This window comes from Anneissia japonica, unplaced genomic scaffold (genome assembly GCF_011630105.1).
Source record: "Anneissia japonica isolate Jap-2015-1 unplaced genomic scaffold, ASM1163010v1 scaffold287754_len4335492_cov202, whole genome shotgun sequence".
Taxonomy (NCBI): Eukaryota; Metazoa; Echinodermata; class Crinoidea; order Comatulida; family Comatulidae; genus Anneissia; species Anneissia japonica.
The window spans coordinates 2,512,150-2,528,380 of NW_022705543.1; the positions used below are offsets into that span (position 1 = coordinate 2,512,150).

The 16,231-nt window shown below is 32.7% G+C and overlaps 2 protein-coding genes across 7 annotated transcripts in view; one reads left to right on the forward strand and one right to left on the reverse strand.

Moving 5' to 3' along the window:
- LOC117105727 (serine/threonine-protein kinase 32B-like) overlaps nt 1–5,379 on the reverse strand; it is a 38,253-nt gene extending 32,874 nt beyond the window's left edge. For both annotated transcript variants that reach the window (XM_033246978.1, XM_033246979.1), the window contains exon 1: nt 5,229–5,379. The gene's annotated coding sequence lies outside the window, so the exon portion shown is untranslated. The remainder of the gene's footprint in view (nt 1–5,228) is intronic.
- A 259-nt stretch (nt 5,380–5,638) lies between these two features.
- Nucleotides 5,639–16,231, forward strand: part of LOC117105769 (leucine-rich repeat-containing protein 27-like) — a 14,071-nt gene continuing 3,478 nt past the window's right edge. For 2 of the 5 annotated variants that reach the window (XM_033247050.1, XM_033247047.1), the window contains exons 1-12: nt 5,639–5,761; nt 7,244–7,460; nt 7,958–8,088; nt 8,687–8,745; nt 8,944–9,096; nt 9,785–10,064; nt 10,643–10,780; nt 11,189–11,280; nt 11,379–11,402; nt 13,611–13,693; nt 15,019–15,095; nt 15,837–15,963. In XM_033247050.1, coding sequence (XP_033102941.1) covers nt 7,248–7,460; nt 7,958–8,088; nt 8,687–8,745; nt 8,944–9,096; nt 9,785–10,064; nt 10,643–10,780; nt 11,189–11,280; nt 11,379–11,402; nt 13,611–13,693; nt 15,019–15,095; nt 15,837–15,963 — 1,377 coding nt within the window. In that variant the 5' untranslated portion in view covers nt 5,639–5,761; nt 7,244–7,247. Of the gene's footprint in view, nt 5,762–6,712; nt 6,767–7,243; nt 7,461–7,957; nt 8,089–8,686; nt 8,746–8,943; nt 9,097–9,784; nt 10,065–10,642; nt 10,781–11,188; nt 11,281–11,378; nt 11,403–13,610; nt 13,694–15,018; nt 15,100–15,836; nt 15,964–16,231 lie in introns of those variants that run through there. The other 3 variants (XM_033247048.1, XM_033247049.1, XM_033247051.1) reach the window with 3 other exon arrangements.

Consider the following 16,231-nt stretch of genomic DNA (forward strand, 5'->3'; position numbering starts at 1 on the left):
TACAAATGACTATAATCAAAATTATTTGGTTTTACAAGGCTCTACTTATTGCGATAATAAAAACAATCAGAGGTAGCTGAGATTAAAATTCTTTGAGTGTCAAATGTTAGGAGAAGAAAAGAAATGCAAGGCATTGAAAACAACGGAGTCTATGAAGGATGCCTTAAAAGGATTATTCTTTTGCTTATTATATAGGCTAGAAGTAAAGCTCATTGCCGGCTTTAATCTGGTTTACTATGGAATCTGCAAGATGGTGGACGGCGGTTTAATTACTTCTTAAATTGTAGTCAAACTCTATCTATCAAATATGTTTATTCGGCAGTCTATTACCTGTCCTATCAGTTAACTGTATGTGTAAAGCCAGGTTATTCTCCGCGTTTAAACAGTTGTCGGCTGACGCAATTCAATGGGAAATGCAACACCACAATGCGCACGTAACAGATCAAATTTAATGACAATCCGTTCAGATTGCCAACGCATTCGGCGACGCATTGCCTAGCACTCGCAGGAAGCAGAGTTGGATTTTGTACAACGGTCGTAGGACCGTGAGTGCCGAGCTTTAGTGACCTTTTATTAACCTTTTGCTTTGGTTCTGTCAATCTTTCAGCCCTCCAGTCTATCAAATTTTATTTAACAAAAACTTGTGACATACCTAAAAATATATGGTCATGATGACATCACATCATGACCATATATAGGCACTTCATGACTATATAATGGGCATACAACAATTTTTTTCCAAAGAAAATTTGATAATCTGGACAGTGCTTCAATTACAGACTGGACCGATGCAAAAGGTGCTAAATATACGGTTGTCAATATTTTTAAAAAAAATGTTCTTTACATTATTTTATGTTAATTTTTGTAATGAAGCATTGTTCATTCAGACAGCAATTATGAATTTGTACAATTTTATGCTGATTATATTATGCAAAGTGCTTCACTATAAAAGGGATTTAATGCATCCCGAGAGAAATCTTATTGAGATGTGTGGATAGAAATGTGGAAATTAGCAACAATACCAAAATAGTACGAGGATTGTGAAATGGTAGATAGTCGTGTCTGCTGATAATATACTTGATACTGGAGATTACATTTCATAATAATGCTTAGCATAATGTTCAAGTTGGTACATTAACAATGGAACAAAAGAGAGAGCTTGGGTTCAATACCTAGTGAAGAGAAAAAGTATTTTTTTAAATAATTTTAATATATTTAATATTCATCCATGAATTGATCCATTCTTCCTTCCTTCTCTCCCTAATTTCTTCAATTATTCATTCTTTCATTTCTTTTATTTTTTTTATTTCTTCTTTTTTCCTTCTCTCTTTCCCTCCTTCCCTCTCTTCTATTTTCCTTTTTCTTCCATCTGTCTGCTCATTCATACATTCACCTATTCCCCTCCCCCCGCCTCCCTCCCTTTTCCTCGATATGCCACACATCGAGGGAGGTGTTCAATAATATTGTAGTCCTATGTTATGATACTGACGTTGGGGGCAGGAGAGAGTGCTCATGTGATGATCACGAGGAAAAGAATAAATCTCTGGTTTCGTTAAGTTATATTGTTTTATTGTCATTATTCCAAGTACTCAACACCATATTTAGCACCGATGCTCAGTTGTGTGTGTTACTATTACTGCAAAAACAATTTCGCAATTTACTACGAGTCGTTACAATGAAAAGTACACATATCGAGCCACCCGTGCACTTTTGTCCACGCCTGAAAATCTAGTTTTTATTGAGTTATATTGTTGTATATTATTGTCGTTATTCCGAGTACTCAACAACATTGAAAAGACAAAATTGTTTTTATGAGCTTGATGTTGTGAATGGAAGCAAAGATGTCATAGCATTTGCAATGTACAGAATAGTACATACGGTACAGTTGAGAGTATCATTGTATATTTTGTATCTTCAAGGTGAAACAGGTCTAAAATATTAATAATAATGAAAATATTGCCACGATATTGCAATTACTAGCCCTGAACTACAATATCTTTCCCATGAACAACTGAATATCACAATAATATTTCGGTAATATCTTTTTAGAACACAAGTTCAGACAATCCATTAGAAATTTACAGTAATTTAATTGGACTTTATGAAAAGAGTATCACCTTTATACTCAAGGTTAAACTTGATTCAGTCAATAAAATTTGATATTTGAATTACTTAACTAAGTTATTGGATTTCAATAGAATATTACAACCAAAACTATTTTATTCACCAAAACAAACCCATAAATAATATTGTTCCTACATTCTTGACAAGTGTTGTATTGGAAAATTATAAAGGGAGACTATTTTTATACCTTGTTTCGCAAACTTTTTTTTTTAAAAAGATTGTCAGAGGAGGGAGGAAACCAATAAAAACTAAATTCTCTTTTCTTATTTAGCAAATAAGTTTGCGAAAAATATCCAGAGAACGCAAACAGTGTAGTAATGGGATGGTTAAATGCTTTAAATTTATATAATTAGGAAGAAATATACATAATATTATTTTTGGAGATTTCAAGCCAGCGGCAGGCAAATTTCCATTTTTTTTTTGGCAGTACTGTAAGTGCAAAATTTAAGGCGCTGTCCACACTGTCAAATTTTCTTCGACAAAAACTGCTGTATGCCCATATATAGTCATGATGTGCCTATATATGGTCATGATGTGATGTCATCATGACCATATTTAGGCATGTCACATGTTTTCATCAAATAAAATTTGATAGTCTGGACAGCCAGGCTTTACGAGCAACACACACAATTGATCACATGGCTGTTGAATGCAATTTGCTCATTATGACAGCACATCAAAAGGAAATGTTATGGTTAAAATGCAACAACCCTTAGTAGTGTGAGAAGTAAATGGCAATAAAAGGCAGTAAGATAGATCAAAGCCCATAACAAAAAAGATCAACTTAAAATCTGACCAGAAGAAGGTGGTCCCACTTGTCTATGTCCAGACATGTTTTTGTAATTTCCAGGAAGCACCGACCTTACAAACGGAAACCAATAAACTGTTTTGGGTTTTCAAAATTACTTCCTGCTTAATGGAATTCATATGTTAGCAAAATTTAGGGAATACCAGGAATGGATTCAGAAATGTCCGAAAGGGTGGGGGGGGCCCGAAAGTGGAGCAGATTGAGATATCACTACCCTAGGGGGTCCGGAGTAATTCCCCCGCGAAATTTTTGTTTTCTGAGGTGTCTTGGGCGATCAATTTTTTCTTTTTTTTTCTTTCTTTCTTTTTTTTTGTAACTTTCCAAAAGGGAGGTGTGCCGGGGGCGGCCCGGGCCTAAATCTGCCCCGAATACCGGTGTTTGAACTTTTAGTAGTTTAACTCCAGAATGCTTATCAGATACTGTACTATATAATTGGGTGCACAATGCATGCTTGCGAGTGTATCAATTGTTGCATATAATTTACTATATACATTATTGTACATTATTTGTAAGCTCCTCAAGGTTGTGAAAACATGTAGCGCTATAATAATCCAGAATTATTATTATTATTAATATTAATAATAATAATAATTATTATTATTATCATATTCCATGATTACACAAGGATTACATTTATTTAAACAAAAGCCTTATTATTTCTAAGACAATGTAAATAAATACTAGGTCAATATTATAATGTACTAGTCAAATGAGATATTGCACCCCTTTACACCGTTATTAAATTTCAATAAAGCAGAAGTTTGTTCCATGAGGTGATCCCCTGATCTCCCATTGTTTAACAGGCCTGTTGATCCACATAATATTGTACACTGTACTTTTTATCGCCTTCTTTGTGCTTAGACTCTAAATGGAACCATGTCATGTTCAATGATTCTACATCGAGCTTATTTAGACTCAGTTGGTTGCACTCACAATAAAGCTGTCTCGAAGACTATTGTTTGTCTCACCTAATCATTCTAACACAGCTTTAAAAAACTGAAATTGGAAACATTTTCAAGTGATTTATCAGTAGTTCTGGTGGGTTCCGTTCTGGTGTTCTAGTGAAAATTATGTAACAATGCCTTCAGCAGTAACACTAAAAAATTACATGTTTTACATTATGCTGCACTGCTCGGTTTGTTTACAACAAGCAGCAAATCCAGGGCAGGTGACTCAATCATTCATTGTATCTATTTAATTTTGTATTGAACGCTATTGAATGCTTTTTTTTTCAGATTTTATTACAGCCTAATTGAATTAATGTTGCATTACTGCTGTATCATAGAACAAACATAAAAACTGCACTTCCATATAAAACAGTATGCAAATTATATACAGAGTCTATATCGCAGCACAAAGGACAATAAATGAATACAAGCATTGTCAGAATATATAAAAAATGTTCACATACTGTGCAAATTTAACATACATTGTACTACCAACATAGTTGTTGTTAGCATTACTGTATTATTATTTCTTTCGAACAAAGCCACCATAGAGAAAACTTATTTTTCTTTTTCAATGCATTGTGCTAACTGTTATTTGTCTATGGAATATATATTGGAAACCAGATGAAACTATTTTATAGTCAACAAAGCCACCATGATTTTTTAAGTAGGCAAATATGATGGATGATGATAAGGATCTATAGATCTTAATTTATTGTTTATTCTATCCCTTATTATTGCAACAGGGGATGAAAATCATAAATGCTAGCGTGTACCAATTAGTTGCAATTTGACAAAGCAGCTCTAATGACAAAAGTGATGGGGAAGCTAGAGTTGAGTTCACTGTGAAGGTTGTATCATTTGCCTCGCAGTGAACGTGATTATGAGAGAGAAGTACAAACAAAAGGTGTTGGATAACTAGACAAAGGTCATTAGCATCCATAATTACATTGGCAAGAATTGAACTTGAATAAAACAATGTTACAACCTTGTACTTTTTTTGTAGTCTTACAATAAGTCTAAATTTCTATGATAATGACAATATATATATATCTGTCTTTTATACACATCTCAAATTTTCATGAACCTGACTGTCCCTAGAGAGACTTTGTACTCCAACACAACTCGTCAACCTCCTTACCTTTACATCCCAACTCCCCAACCCCTGCGGCCGGACCTCTAACCATTCTCTAACTGAATAAAAATACACTGTTGAAAAAATTATTGATTTAGTGAATCTCTTCCGTTCAAGATATCAAGAAGAGCATCATTTCCTCACTCACCAAGTACTGTACTCAGTATTATGCCAGTATGCCCGCCCCAGTAAAATATTAATGGTCAGTACTTACCCTTACTTATCACAATGTAAAGACAATAAAGGTTGCATAATTAACCTTTAATAATATCAGAATCACTAAACATCTTTTTCTGATTTAACATTGTTTTGTTATGAAATTCCGATCTAATTTTTACACATACACAACCCTTTCCGTCCTTGCTTCCGTAGTTTATCCGAGTTTAAGCAAATTCTATGTTGTATTTAAGCACAGAGTAAATGGAACACTTCCAAAAATTACAAGATGCACAATATGTTCCACTGCAATAATTCACCCAACCTTCTCAATTTCAATAATCATGTGATTATAAAATAATTAGGAATTAGAATGCTGTTTCTGCGTTTTATACATATAAAAAATAATTAAATTAATCAAGTAAGACATAACATTTCACCTATCAAAAATTGAATCAGTCTAACAACCTATGACCCCTTGTTGCTGCGATATTAGAAGCTTCCTTTGGAGGAGAGGAGAGATTGAAGAAATGTTTCGAAAATATTTATATAAAATGTATTTGATTGGGTGAACGTTCTTAATAATAATATGTAAGTTTGAACATGTATATCAGAACTATTGTTGCTTATTATAGAAGCTGTATATCGTTCCTTATGATTTACAATCTTTGTTAAAGTTTTAAATTATTCCCACCAGGCCAGGCCTAGGGCCTACGCTAGGCCTACCTACTGTCTGTTTTTTAGTCTGGCCGTGGCACTGCCCTCTCCATCATGCTACAAACTAGTAAACGCAGAGAGGTAGGCCTAGCCTTTGCAGAAAGGCTGTGCCGGCCTAGATAGTGCATGGATGATTCTTTAATCAAATAAAACTTTAACAGATTATGTATATTTAGAATTAAATTAATAATATGCATATTTTTAAACAATTTTTTTTAAAAGCACCTTGTTTGTTTAATTTGAGGTAAATTTTAGGCTAGGCCTAGCTAGGCCTAGCTTAGGGGTAGGACTAGGCTAGTGTAGTGTAGTTAACTTTGTTGGGCCTACCGTCCTAGCTAAGACCTAAGCTCTAAACTAGGCATACTTTTGTGTCAGAAGTACATCCTATTCTACTGGTTTTCCTTGGTGTCAACTTTCGTTGTGCATTTTTCCCTTTTTTCATTACAATTTTTGCTTTGTTTTCTGTAAGTAAGGGCCCTAGGCATAGGCTAGCCTGTAGAAGAATGAAGTCATTTGTTTTGACTTTTTTTTAAAATATTTTTTTAAATATTGTTATAATTATTATAATGTTTTATAATTTAATTCTAATATAATTTTTAATGTCGTTTTGATTGGATTTTGATTGGATATTTTTATTTTTCTGTTTTTAATATTACGTTTTATGGATTTAGTAATTTGATTTTTCCCCTCAAATTACTTCAGTGTGTTTTTGTTTCTTTGACTGTTTTAATTCGCAGACCAATGTAAATATTTTTAATGTGTCTATTTTCTTTTATCCTGCTATAATGTACATTTATTTATTTTATTTTATTATTAACATTTTAGGATATAGAAAAATACAACAAAAAGCCCTCCAAGGATTACAAAGCTTTATACAAGGCAAAATTAGTGATTAAATATTTTTTTTTTTTAATTTAATTTATATACTTTTTAAACAAACAATAAATACAAATAATCCCCCAGAATAATTCCAAATTACATTAGAGCAATCTAAGAATAATAACAACTCATTCATTTAATTAAATTACAAATAATAATTTTATGATATTTTAATTGTCTAATGTATTTTGTATAAAGCCAAATAAATTAATGTAAATGTATACCATAAGGGAGTAGCCACAATATTTATCATTTTTAAAAGAGTACAAAACATAATCTTTTCTGTGACCCACTCCCTCCACCTGAAAATATACACAATAAAAGGATTTTTGTCATTTTGAGGTCATCTTTTTCATAAAAGAATACATATACCTACACTATCAACACCCCCTCCCCTCAAAGCGTATGTTTTGTACTCTTTTGAAAATTATGGATGGGCCCTAAGATGAATTTGATGATTGTCTAATTTTATTTCAGTAATATGACAGATGATAATACCTCTGGTGTTGTCTCACCAGACACATCTTCCCATGTAACATCTTCATCTTTGGGCGTAGCAAAGTTGGAGGATTGGGAAGAGGAAGTGTTGAACATTATTATAAGTTCCAAAGCCCTTGGAACAACAACTATTGATCTAGCTGGTAAAGGAATTGCATATTTCCCAGAGGAACTCTTGGAACTTGACAAAATTGAGGTAGGCCTAGGCCTAAAAAATGATCACCTTTGAGGAAAAATATTAATTAATAAATATTATTTTAATTGAAGTCATCATAAATATATATTTTGTGGTAATTTTAGATTCTGCATGAATTCTTCTTCTAAACAGTGTGTATTTGATAGACTTTGGTTTAATATTAGCGAAGTTATTTATGAATATTTAAATCATTAGATAACAGCCATGTAGGTTTTGAGAAAAGAACCTCCAAAGATTCCAAAATAAATAACTTAATATTAAGATATTTTTTTTAAATAATAAAACTTTACTTTTGTGTTAGATTTAGTGATTGATATTTTGCATAAATTGTCTTCTATAACCTGAAAATTTTCAAAATTATAGTTCTTGAATGATTTGGTACTTGTGCAAAGTTAGAAATTGTGACAAACGCCGGGTTTTGCCAGAGCGGATCACGTAATTTGTAATAAAAACTGTTACTATTGCTGAAGGCGTAAACTTATTTGTTTCTTTTGTAGAACCTTTATCTTGAGGGAAACAAGCTAACAGAGCTTCCAAGCACCCTATTTGAACGTCTACCAAAGCTCCGTTGGTTGGATCTTAGAAACAACAACCTGAAAGAATTACCTCCATCTGTTGGGGAACATAGGTACTATGATTGAAGCAATTTATTTCTACTGCTTTTAATTACCCATGCTTTTTTCTTCAAACATTAGTTTTTATCCTCTTCACTCAAAATAGATGAAACTTCTCAGGGTTTAAAAGTGTATATTTGAATTTGTATGAATGCTTTATTGTTTTCTGCATTTGTCATGTTTTTTTTGTGTGCTATGGCTTTTAATTGCTAAAATGAAGATTTTATTCATTGTGCAGGTTATTATAATTATTCAGATTCTATTTTATTTCAAAATATCATTCTGGCATATGTTTATTGAGGCCTGTTTAACCTAAAGATATGTATAACCAAGATATTAAAACAGTAATAAAACAATAAAAACATAACATAGTAAATATTTTACTGTAGGTGTAGGTAGGTGCAAATAAATTTGTGTTAGTGTTTGTTTTTCATTGATTATTTGACTAATAATAATGGCTCCAGTTTCATTCTCATCCTGAACATTTCTGATTTGGGAGGTCGAAAGTATGAGAGCTTCTTGCGATATTTTGAGAAAATGTTCTAGAGAAGCTTGTCTTAAACCTGAACATTAAAAAACTTTGTTTATACTGTACTTTATGTTTTATATCAGGCAGCTGAAAACTCTACTGATTGAAGGGAATCAAATAAGTATGCTGCCTGTAGAATTAGGTAAGACTTACACTTTACTTACATTTGTCTCTCATCACCCAGATGTATATGAGTAGCAGCAGGATGGCAATTGGTCAGTGTTGAATGGATCTTTCAAACTTAACTGTCCAATCAAAAGGTGGGAGACCAGGAATATTTTGCCAACACAATAATTTTCCATAATGAAGTAGTATTTTGATTGAATTTCTTTGTTTTTAGGTTTTATACAGACATTAACTGGATTAAACTTACGGAAAAATCCTTTGGAATTTCCACCGCAAGAAGTAATAGATAAGGGAGTATATGAGATCCTTCGTTTTTTATGCGAGATCTCAATCTGCCAGCAACGAAACCAGAAAGGTTCTCTTGGAGGTAAGTAGGCCTATGCATATGCATAGGCCATATAATTCTTGATAGTTTTTCAGCCAGTAGTGTAGACTGTGTATTATTTTTATTATATTATTATGTTGGTATACACTATATGAATGTCACAAAGGAATAGAATTTTTTTTCCTACCATATTTATAGAGGGTGACCCTTCCAGCGTATCCTAGAAGGTTGGCTGATATTCAGGGGCCCTCCTAAATAAATGAAATAATGTGATGTGTTTATCAGCGAAGTCTCTTCATGAGGCTTAGGGAGTGGAGTTGTTTTCAGTCATGAGAAATAGTTCATGCTGTCACAGGAATTGAACACAAGACCCTGGGATTAGAAGGCAGGCATCTTACTTTTTGTCCCACAAAAGCATGTGTTTACGCTATTGGTTTTTGAGACCTTAGTAACCATATCCAAGGGGTAGGGCTCAGTGAAAAGTCCATTGGACACTTGGCACTATTGATTTTATTAGCGGTGCCTCCCCGAAAGGGCAAAGCTCCAGGGAGGCTATTGTTTTTACCCATGTACTTCTTGCTGTCGTCGCTGTTGTTGTTGTCGTCGTCGTTGTTGTCGTCGTTGTTGTTGTCATTGTTGTTGGGTAATTATTGCACCGCGGGGAGGCTATGCTTTTACTGTGTAGCATAAAAGTAGTATTAATTTTATTTACCATTTGTTTGTATTGTAGAATTGAACTTCGAAAATTTGAGGATCCAAAATGCTGGAGAGTCTTCTAGCGATAGTGAGAACCTTGTTGGTTACAGCAATCAAGAAAGATGGAGCCACAAAACACGGAAAAGCTTGAGCAGACAATCATTCCAGTCGAGTATGAGCAATCTATCTGATGTAGAAGGGCCTAGCTCGGCCACAATGTCTCTTCACAAGCCCATGTCGTATAATGAATATCGCCAAAAACAGTACCAAAAATTCAAACGGGCTGGAGCTCTGGGTATCTCAGGCAGAGATAAGTAAGATGAGCATCATTTCAGTTACTCTTTATTTTTATTATATATCAAAAGTACAGTATGATAGGAGTAAATAAAAAAGTGATATTCAAAGGAATATGCGTAAAGTAAATTTCTCTGCACATTGAATGGCAGACTCAGCAAACTAATCATCACACCCGGCAAAGCAACAATAACAGTGGTGAAGCTTTTTTTTTCATGCATAATTTGATGCAACCATTAATGGATGACTACTAGAAGCTTTATTGAGTTGTATCGATTGATGCCTCCCATTGCAGCTATTTATATATATTTATTATATTATATTTTATTATTTTATTTATTATGAGCCTTTTAAGTGCCACTTGATTCATTCATTTATTGTCGTTTAGTCATGTGATTCACATAAATATGGACATTATTTCTATATTTTGACTCTTGCCAGCAATCTACAGACAGCTATATATATTATATTAATCTCTTCTATCAGTAACCAAAGACAACCAACACATCTTGTATACTGGTTTTCATATAATTTGACAGAAATGTGCACAAATGCCAGTCATGAGATTTATGTTTATGATTGATTATCATTCCTTTAGACGGAGAAGGAGAAGAAAAAAGAGAACGCCACCGAAGCCAACAGTTGATTCAATGCAGGCAAAGGTGAATGAGGAGTTAAGAAACAATCAATTACGAACACTCAAACTGGAACAATCAGCTGCTGAGCAAAGGCTGAAGTAAGGGTCTATTCCTGTTGCTCTAAGTATATAAATTTTTCATTTATATAAAGTATAGCACTCTGGTCGTGCAAGGTATCACTAATTAGCTCAAATTTCGTTAGCACATATCTCACTAATTAAGCGACATAGAACAAACATTTGTCATTTGTAATCGTTTCTCATGGATTTTAACCACATCCTAAACTTTAAACAAAATCACAAAGATTGAGTCAAATTGTTGGTTGATTTTTGACATGGAATTAACCTATTCAAACTTAAGTCTGATATTTCTGGCCCTCTAGGTGTGCCATATTCTTAAATTTTCTCACCTTATAAATTTGACAGGAAATTTACCAATGACTATAAATACTACCAGTTTCTCAATCCCACCTTCGATCTTTACCTTTACCATTATTATGTTTTTAGGGACACGCAGCTTCTTCAAGAATGGCGTGATGAGACACGTGAGTTGCAGCGCAAACATTACATCAGAGCAATCAGGAAGGATAAACAAGATGGTAAATCATTTAATTCATAAGCTTATTGGGATTTAAATAATCCATTATCAATGGTGATCATGTTATTTCCAGCTAATCTATGTTTTAATTTTGTTTAGGACTGACCTGGAAATATCATTCAGGTAAACTTTAATGTTGTGTGATCCAATATTGTTATTGTGGTTTCTACATGGTTTTAAGTTGAGATGTTTTCCTATATTTCATTCAGCACCATTAGCATAATATGTTTTAGTGCTTTTGTCTTTGGATTTTTTTGTTGTTTTTGGATTTGCTCCATCTCTGTCGAACATCACGTTAATCTTTTTACAATTTACACTTCTTCTAGGTTCAACACTCTCTTGCTTGCAATAGTTCATGTTCTAGAAATGAACTTTTGCTCTAGTCAATGTACTTTCAATACAATTTGTTTCTAATTATTGCTGATAATAAATCCAATACTTATCACATTTGGTAAGTGACTAGGTGAAAGAATTTGGAACAGCAATACAATAACAACAGAATGAAACCGTAAAACCAGCTTATTTTTTGTTCAGTTTTATTGAGTTCATTCAGATGTGGTAATAACAAAAACAAGACCAACATATTATAGAAGCACCCGATTAAACAGAAAATGTAAAAGTAATAAAAATAATTAATTGAACTGACAAGTAACCAGAATAAAGTTATAAAAAACCAATTGCCAATTAAAAAAAATACTAAAAGTTGTACTTTTTTAGTCCTGTAAGCTTGTTTTCCATAGAATCGCTACATTCTCGCTACAGTGTTTCCAGTGCCATCGTTTTATTGCGTAGCTGTCCCCGACGCAATCTGGAAGGCTCCTCGATCCCACCAACCAATCCGCATCACTGAAAGCTAACGGCGGTAGCATGTAGTGATTGTATGGAAACCATAATTTATAAACCCCCCAAAGAAATTATTACTATTGTAAAATTTATATTCCTGTAGATTTTTGGGGAAAAATGCAACTAATACCATGCATTAATGAAAAATTAGTGCATGGTTTGGAATACAAATTTTTATATTTGAAGTGAAATAATCATGTCACAATTGAATTATAATCCTTTCCAGTAGATTTTGGGGAAAAGATAACTAATACCATGCATTAATGAAAAATTAGTGCATGGTTTGGATTAGTGCGAGCAGCGTCACATTGTATATGCATACATTTTAGTAATATGGATATGCATGGAATGTACATTTTAGTAATATGGATATGCATGGAATGGCCATTTAATGCATTGTTGTTGGAACACTAGTATTCGTAAAGACTGCTATGACTACATCAGAAAATGTATGATATTTGTATATGTGACATATATATGTATGAAATATGACATCATCTTGTCCATATATGTATTAAATAGGACATCATCATGTCCATATATGGATGTGATGACATCATGTCCATATGTGGATGTGATGACATCACCATGTCAATATATGGATGCGATGACATCATCATGTTCATATATGGATGTGATGACATCACCATGTCCATATGTGGATGTGATGACATCACCATGTCCATATATGGAGGTGATGACATCATCATGTCATATATGGATGTGATGACATCATCATGTCCATATATGGATGTGATGACATCACCATGTCAATATATGGATGCAATGACATCATGTCCATATATGGATGTGATGACATCATCATGTCCATATATGGATGTGATGACATCACCATGTCAATATATGGATGCAATGACATCATCATGTCCATATATGCATGTGATGACATCATCATGTCTATATATGGATGTGATGACATGCCCATATAAACTATGGGCAATTCACATCAATTTGTCGCATAAAACTTAAATCGCTGTCCAGACTATCAAATTTATTTGACAAAAACATGTCTAAATATGGTCATGGTGGCATCACAATAATGACCATATACATACACATCTTGACTATGTATGGGCATGCAACAGTTTTTTGATAGCTAAATATTGTGGATAGAGTTTTAAATCTGACAAATAAAATCTGATAATACATGTCTGGCTTATGACTGTCTTATCACCATTGTCATCATATGTTTACATTGGGATGTTTGGATATTCAGACAATTATTACTAATATCTTGCACAGCATTGCCTATAATCCAAGGATGTTGTATTATGGATGTAAGAGACAGATCTTAATCAATAACTTAAAGTTTGTGTGTTGTGCATTGTGATGTTCATTGATTTACACTTCATCGTTTTAATTTCTATTCACTTGTTGGCATTTAATTGAATATTGTGAATGACTCAAAGTGAAGGTGTGTATACAGGAACAGCTGAATTGTCAGTTTGTGTTTATTTCGGTTGACAGATTTTACCGATCCAGCCTTGAAGACTCCGTACGACACGGACCCAAACTACATGAAAATTATGAGCAAAGAAGAGAGAATTAAAGTAAGTGAAGGATTTTTCAACTGTGATTAATATATTTTTTTAAACTCTCTTGTCTGCTACAGAAGCTGGAATAATATTTATATATGTGAGGTGTCGCGATATACCAGTCTTGTTGTGCGCCAGGTCAGTTTGATATATTCAAGACAATATCTTAAGTGATATTTTAACAAAAATTGGGTTTCAATGTTCCTCATAAGTTAAATATAAGTCAGGAAAGCAAAGGTTCTGACGTGAGTTAAAGGTATTTTTGAGGCACATTTTCTGAAACACTTTTTCATACTTGATAGGAAATCCAAAACAAAATTATATATCAGTTTATCTTTAGACACAATTTTCTCTAAAGTATGTTTTCAGAAATTTGAATTTAAAAATAATCTTATTCTGGTTATACTCAACCTAGGAACCTGATTCAAGGACAAAATAAGGCTTATATAGTCAAAATCTAAATATATCAACAACTAATTTTTTATATTTTGTACAACAAGACACATTTTGTTACAATAGCTGACATATTTGATGATTTGATGACAGGTTTTAATTTCAACTGTGTTTAGTTCCAAAATGTCATTTCCAAAAACCAACAGATGCATGTTGATTACTTTTAAATAACATAGAACGAACATTACTCCAAACAATTATTTGAGTAATGTTCATTTTATCATTTCCAAAGTTTTTATATTTTTGCAACCAAAAACATGCACTAATGATTATTTTAATATACTATTCTCGTTTATTTATTATGAATTATTAGTTAACTGTACAAATTGTGTCATATGAAAAATTTGAAATAAATATTTCTTAACCTTGAACTTAAAGGAGAATTAAAATAAAGTTTAAGAAATTGTAAAGACTTGCTGGCACCGAAAACATCATGAAAAAAAACCTTGAAAATTATCTTTAACTTTATGTTATAATTTTATTCCCTTTTTCTGTCAACATTTTTTTTTTCATATATCCTTTCATTTCGGCATTTATTGATGCACATAGAGATCAAGTATTATGCGATATAGAAATCCACATCAATTTTAATTTGTGGAAAGATTCATGTCGGGAGATGAAAGGAAAACATATGACTGTGCTGATTGCTTCTGAAAACATCTTGAAAAGTTAGAAGTGAATATAAATTACTCTTTTAAAATATGGAAAGCCAAATCAATCAATGAGTAATATCTTTTGAATAAGCATTTGTTCAATATCAGAGAAGAGGAAAAAAATACAGTTATCATTATTAATTGGAAGAGATTTTTACAACAATAGGCTCTTAGCTTGCAGCCCTGAGGTGGAACCAAAAACAAATTTAATTGTATGTGATTCATTTTTATAAGGTGGAAGTGAAGAATAGACATGAAGCCATGATGAATAGGATGAGACCCGAAACAAAGAAACGCATGGAGGCAGCTAGGTAAGATGAGGAAGATGATGAGGAAGATGATAAAGATGACTAGATGAAGATGATGATATCATCATTACCATCATCATTGTTGTCAAAAACCTTGTCGTCATTGACAATACCATCGTCATCGTCATTTTATTTTATTTTTATTCCATTTCAAAAAGACATTGCATATACATATAATTACATTACAAAAATTATACTGATACAATACTTAATCTATCACTGCTACTAACATCATCAGCATCATCTACAACACCATCGGCAGTGTATTGATGATGTTATAAATAATGATAAAGAATTGACATCAATGAAGATGATGTCGATGAGGATGATAGAATGAGAATGATTTTTATTGATTAAACACAAGTAAAAGATAAACGTGGTTCAAAGCTTGGTTGATTATAATATTTTCTTCCTCCATGATTACACTGTACATAGATAACATTTACATTACATTGTCTAAAATCTGTTACTAAAGTAATAAACATCAAGATGTACATACTGCACTGATAACAACCATTGGTAAAATGTAGTTAAAAGCATGTTAAAATATTAAAACATTAAGAGTAGTTAAAATAAATAAAAACTGTTAAAATATTAAAAGCAATGTGTACCTAAAGCCATTTTAAAATATTAATAAAATTTACCTTGAATATTTTGCACATGGATATTTTTGCACATGATCATTTTTAGTCAAAATTATCATAGAATTTTAAAAGTGTCAATCTATATGCATTAATCAAAAAGGTTGGACCGTGATCGACACCTCCTGGAAAAGATCAAAGAACACACCAAAAAGATCCATGAAAGAAAACAGCTTCCAAAGGGAAAACCCCACGAGGTAATGGAAGCAGCTAAGAAAGACTTAGAAATGGTAAGAGATTTTAAGTTATAATTGTAGTGTTATCATTCCAGATGTATACCACCCCTGGTGAATATACATTAACCATTTTCATTCCAGGTGGATACCATTCCAAATTTATACATTCTAGGTGTATATAATTCCAGGTGTATACCATTCAAAATTGATTCATTCCAGGTGTATATAGTTCTAGGTGTATACCATTCCAAATGTATGTATTCCAGGTGTATACATGCCAGGTTTATACCATTCTACACTTATACATTACAGGTATTTACCT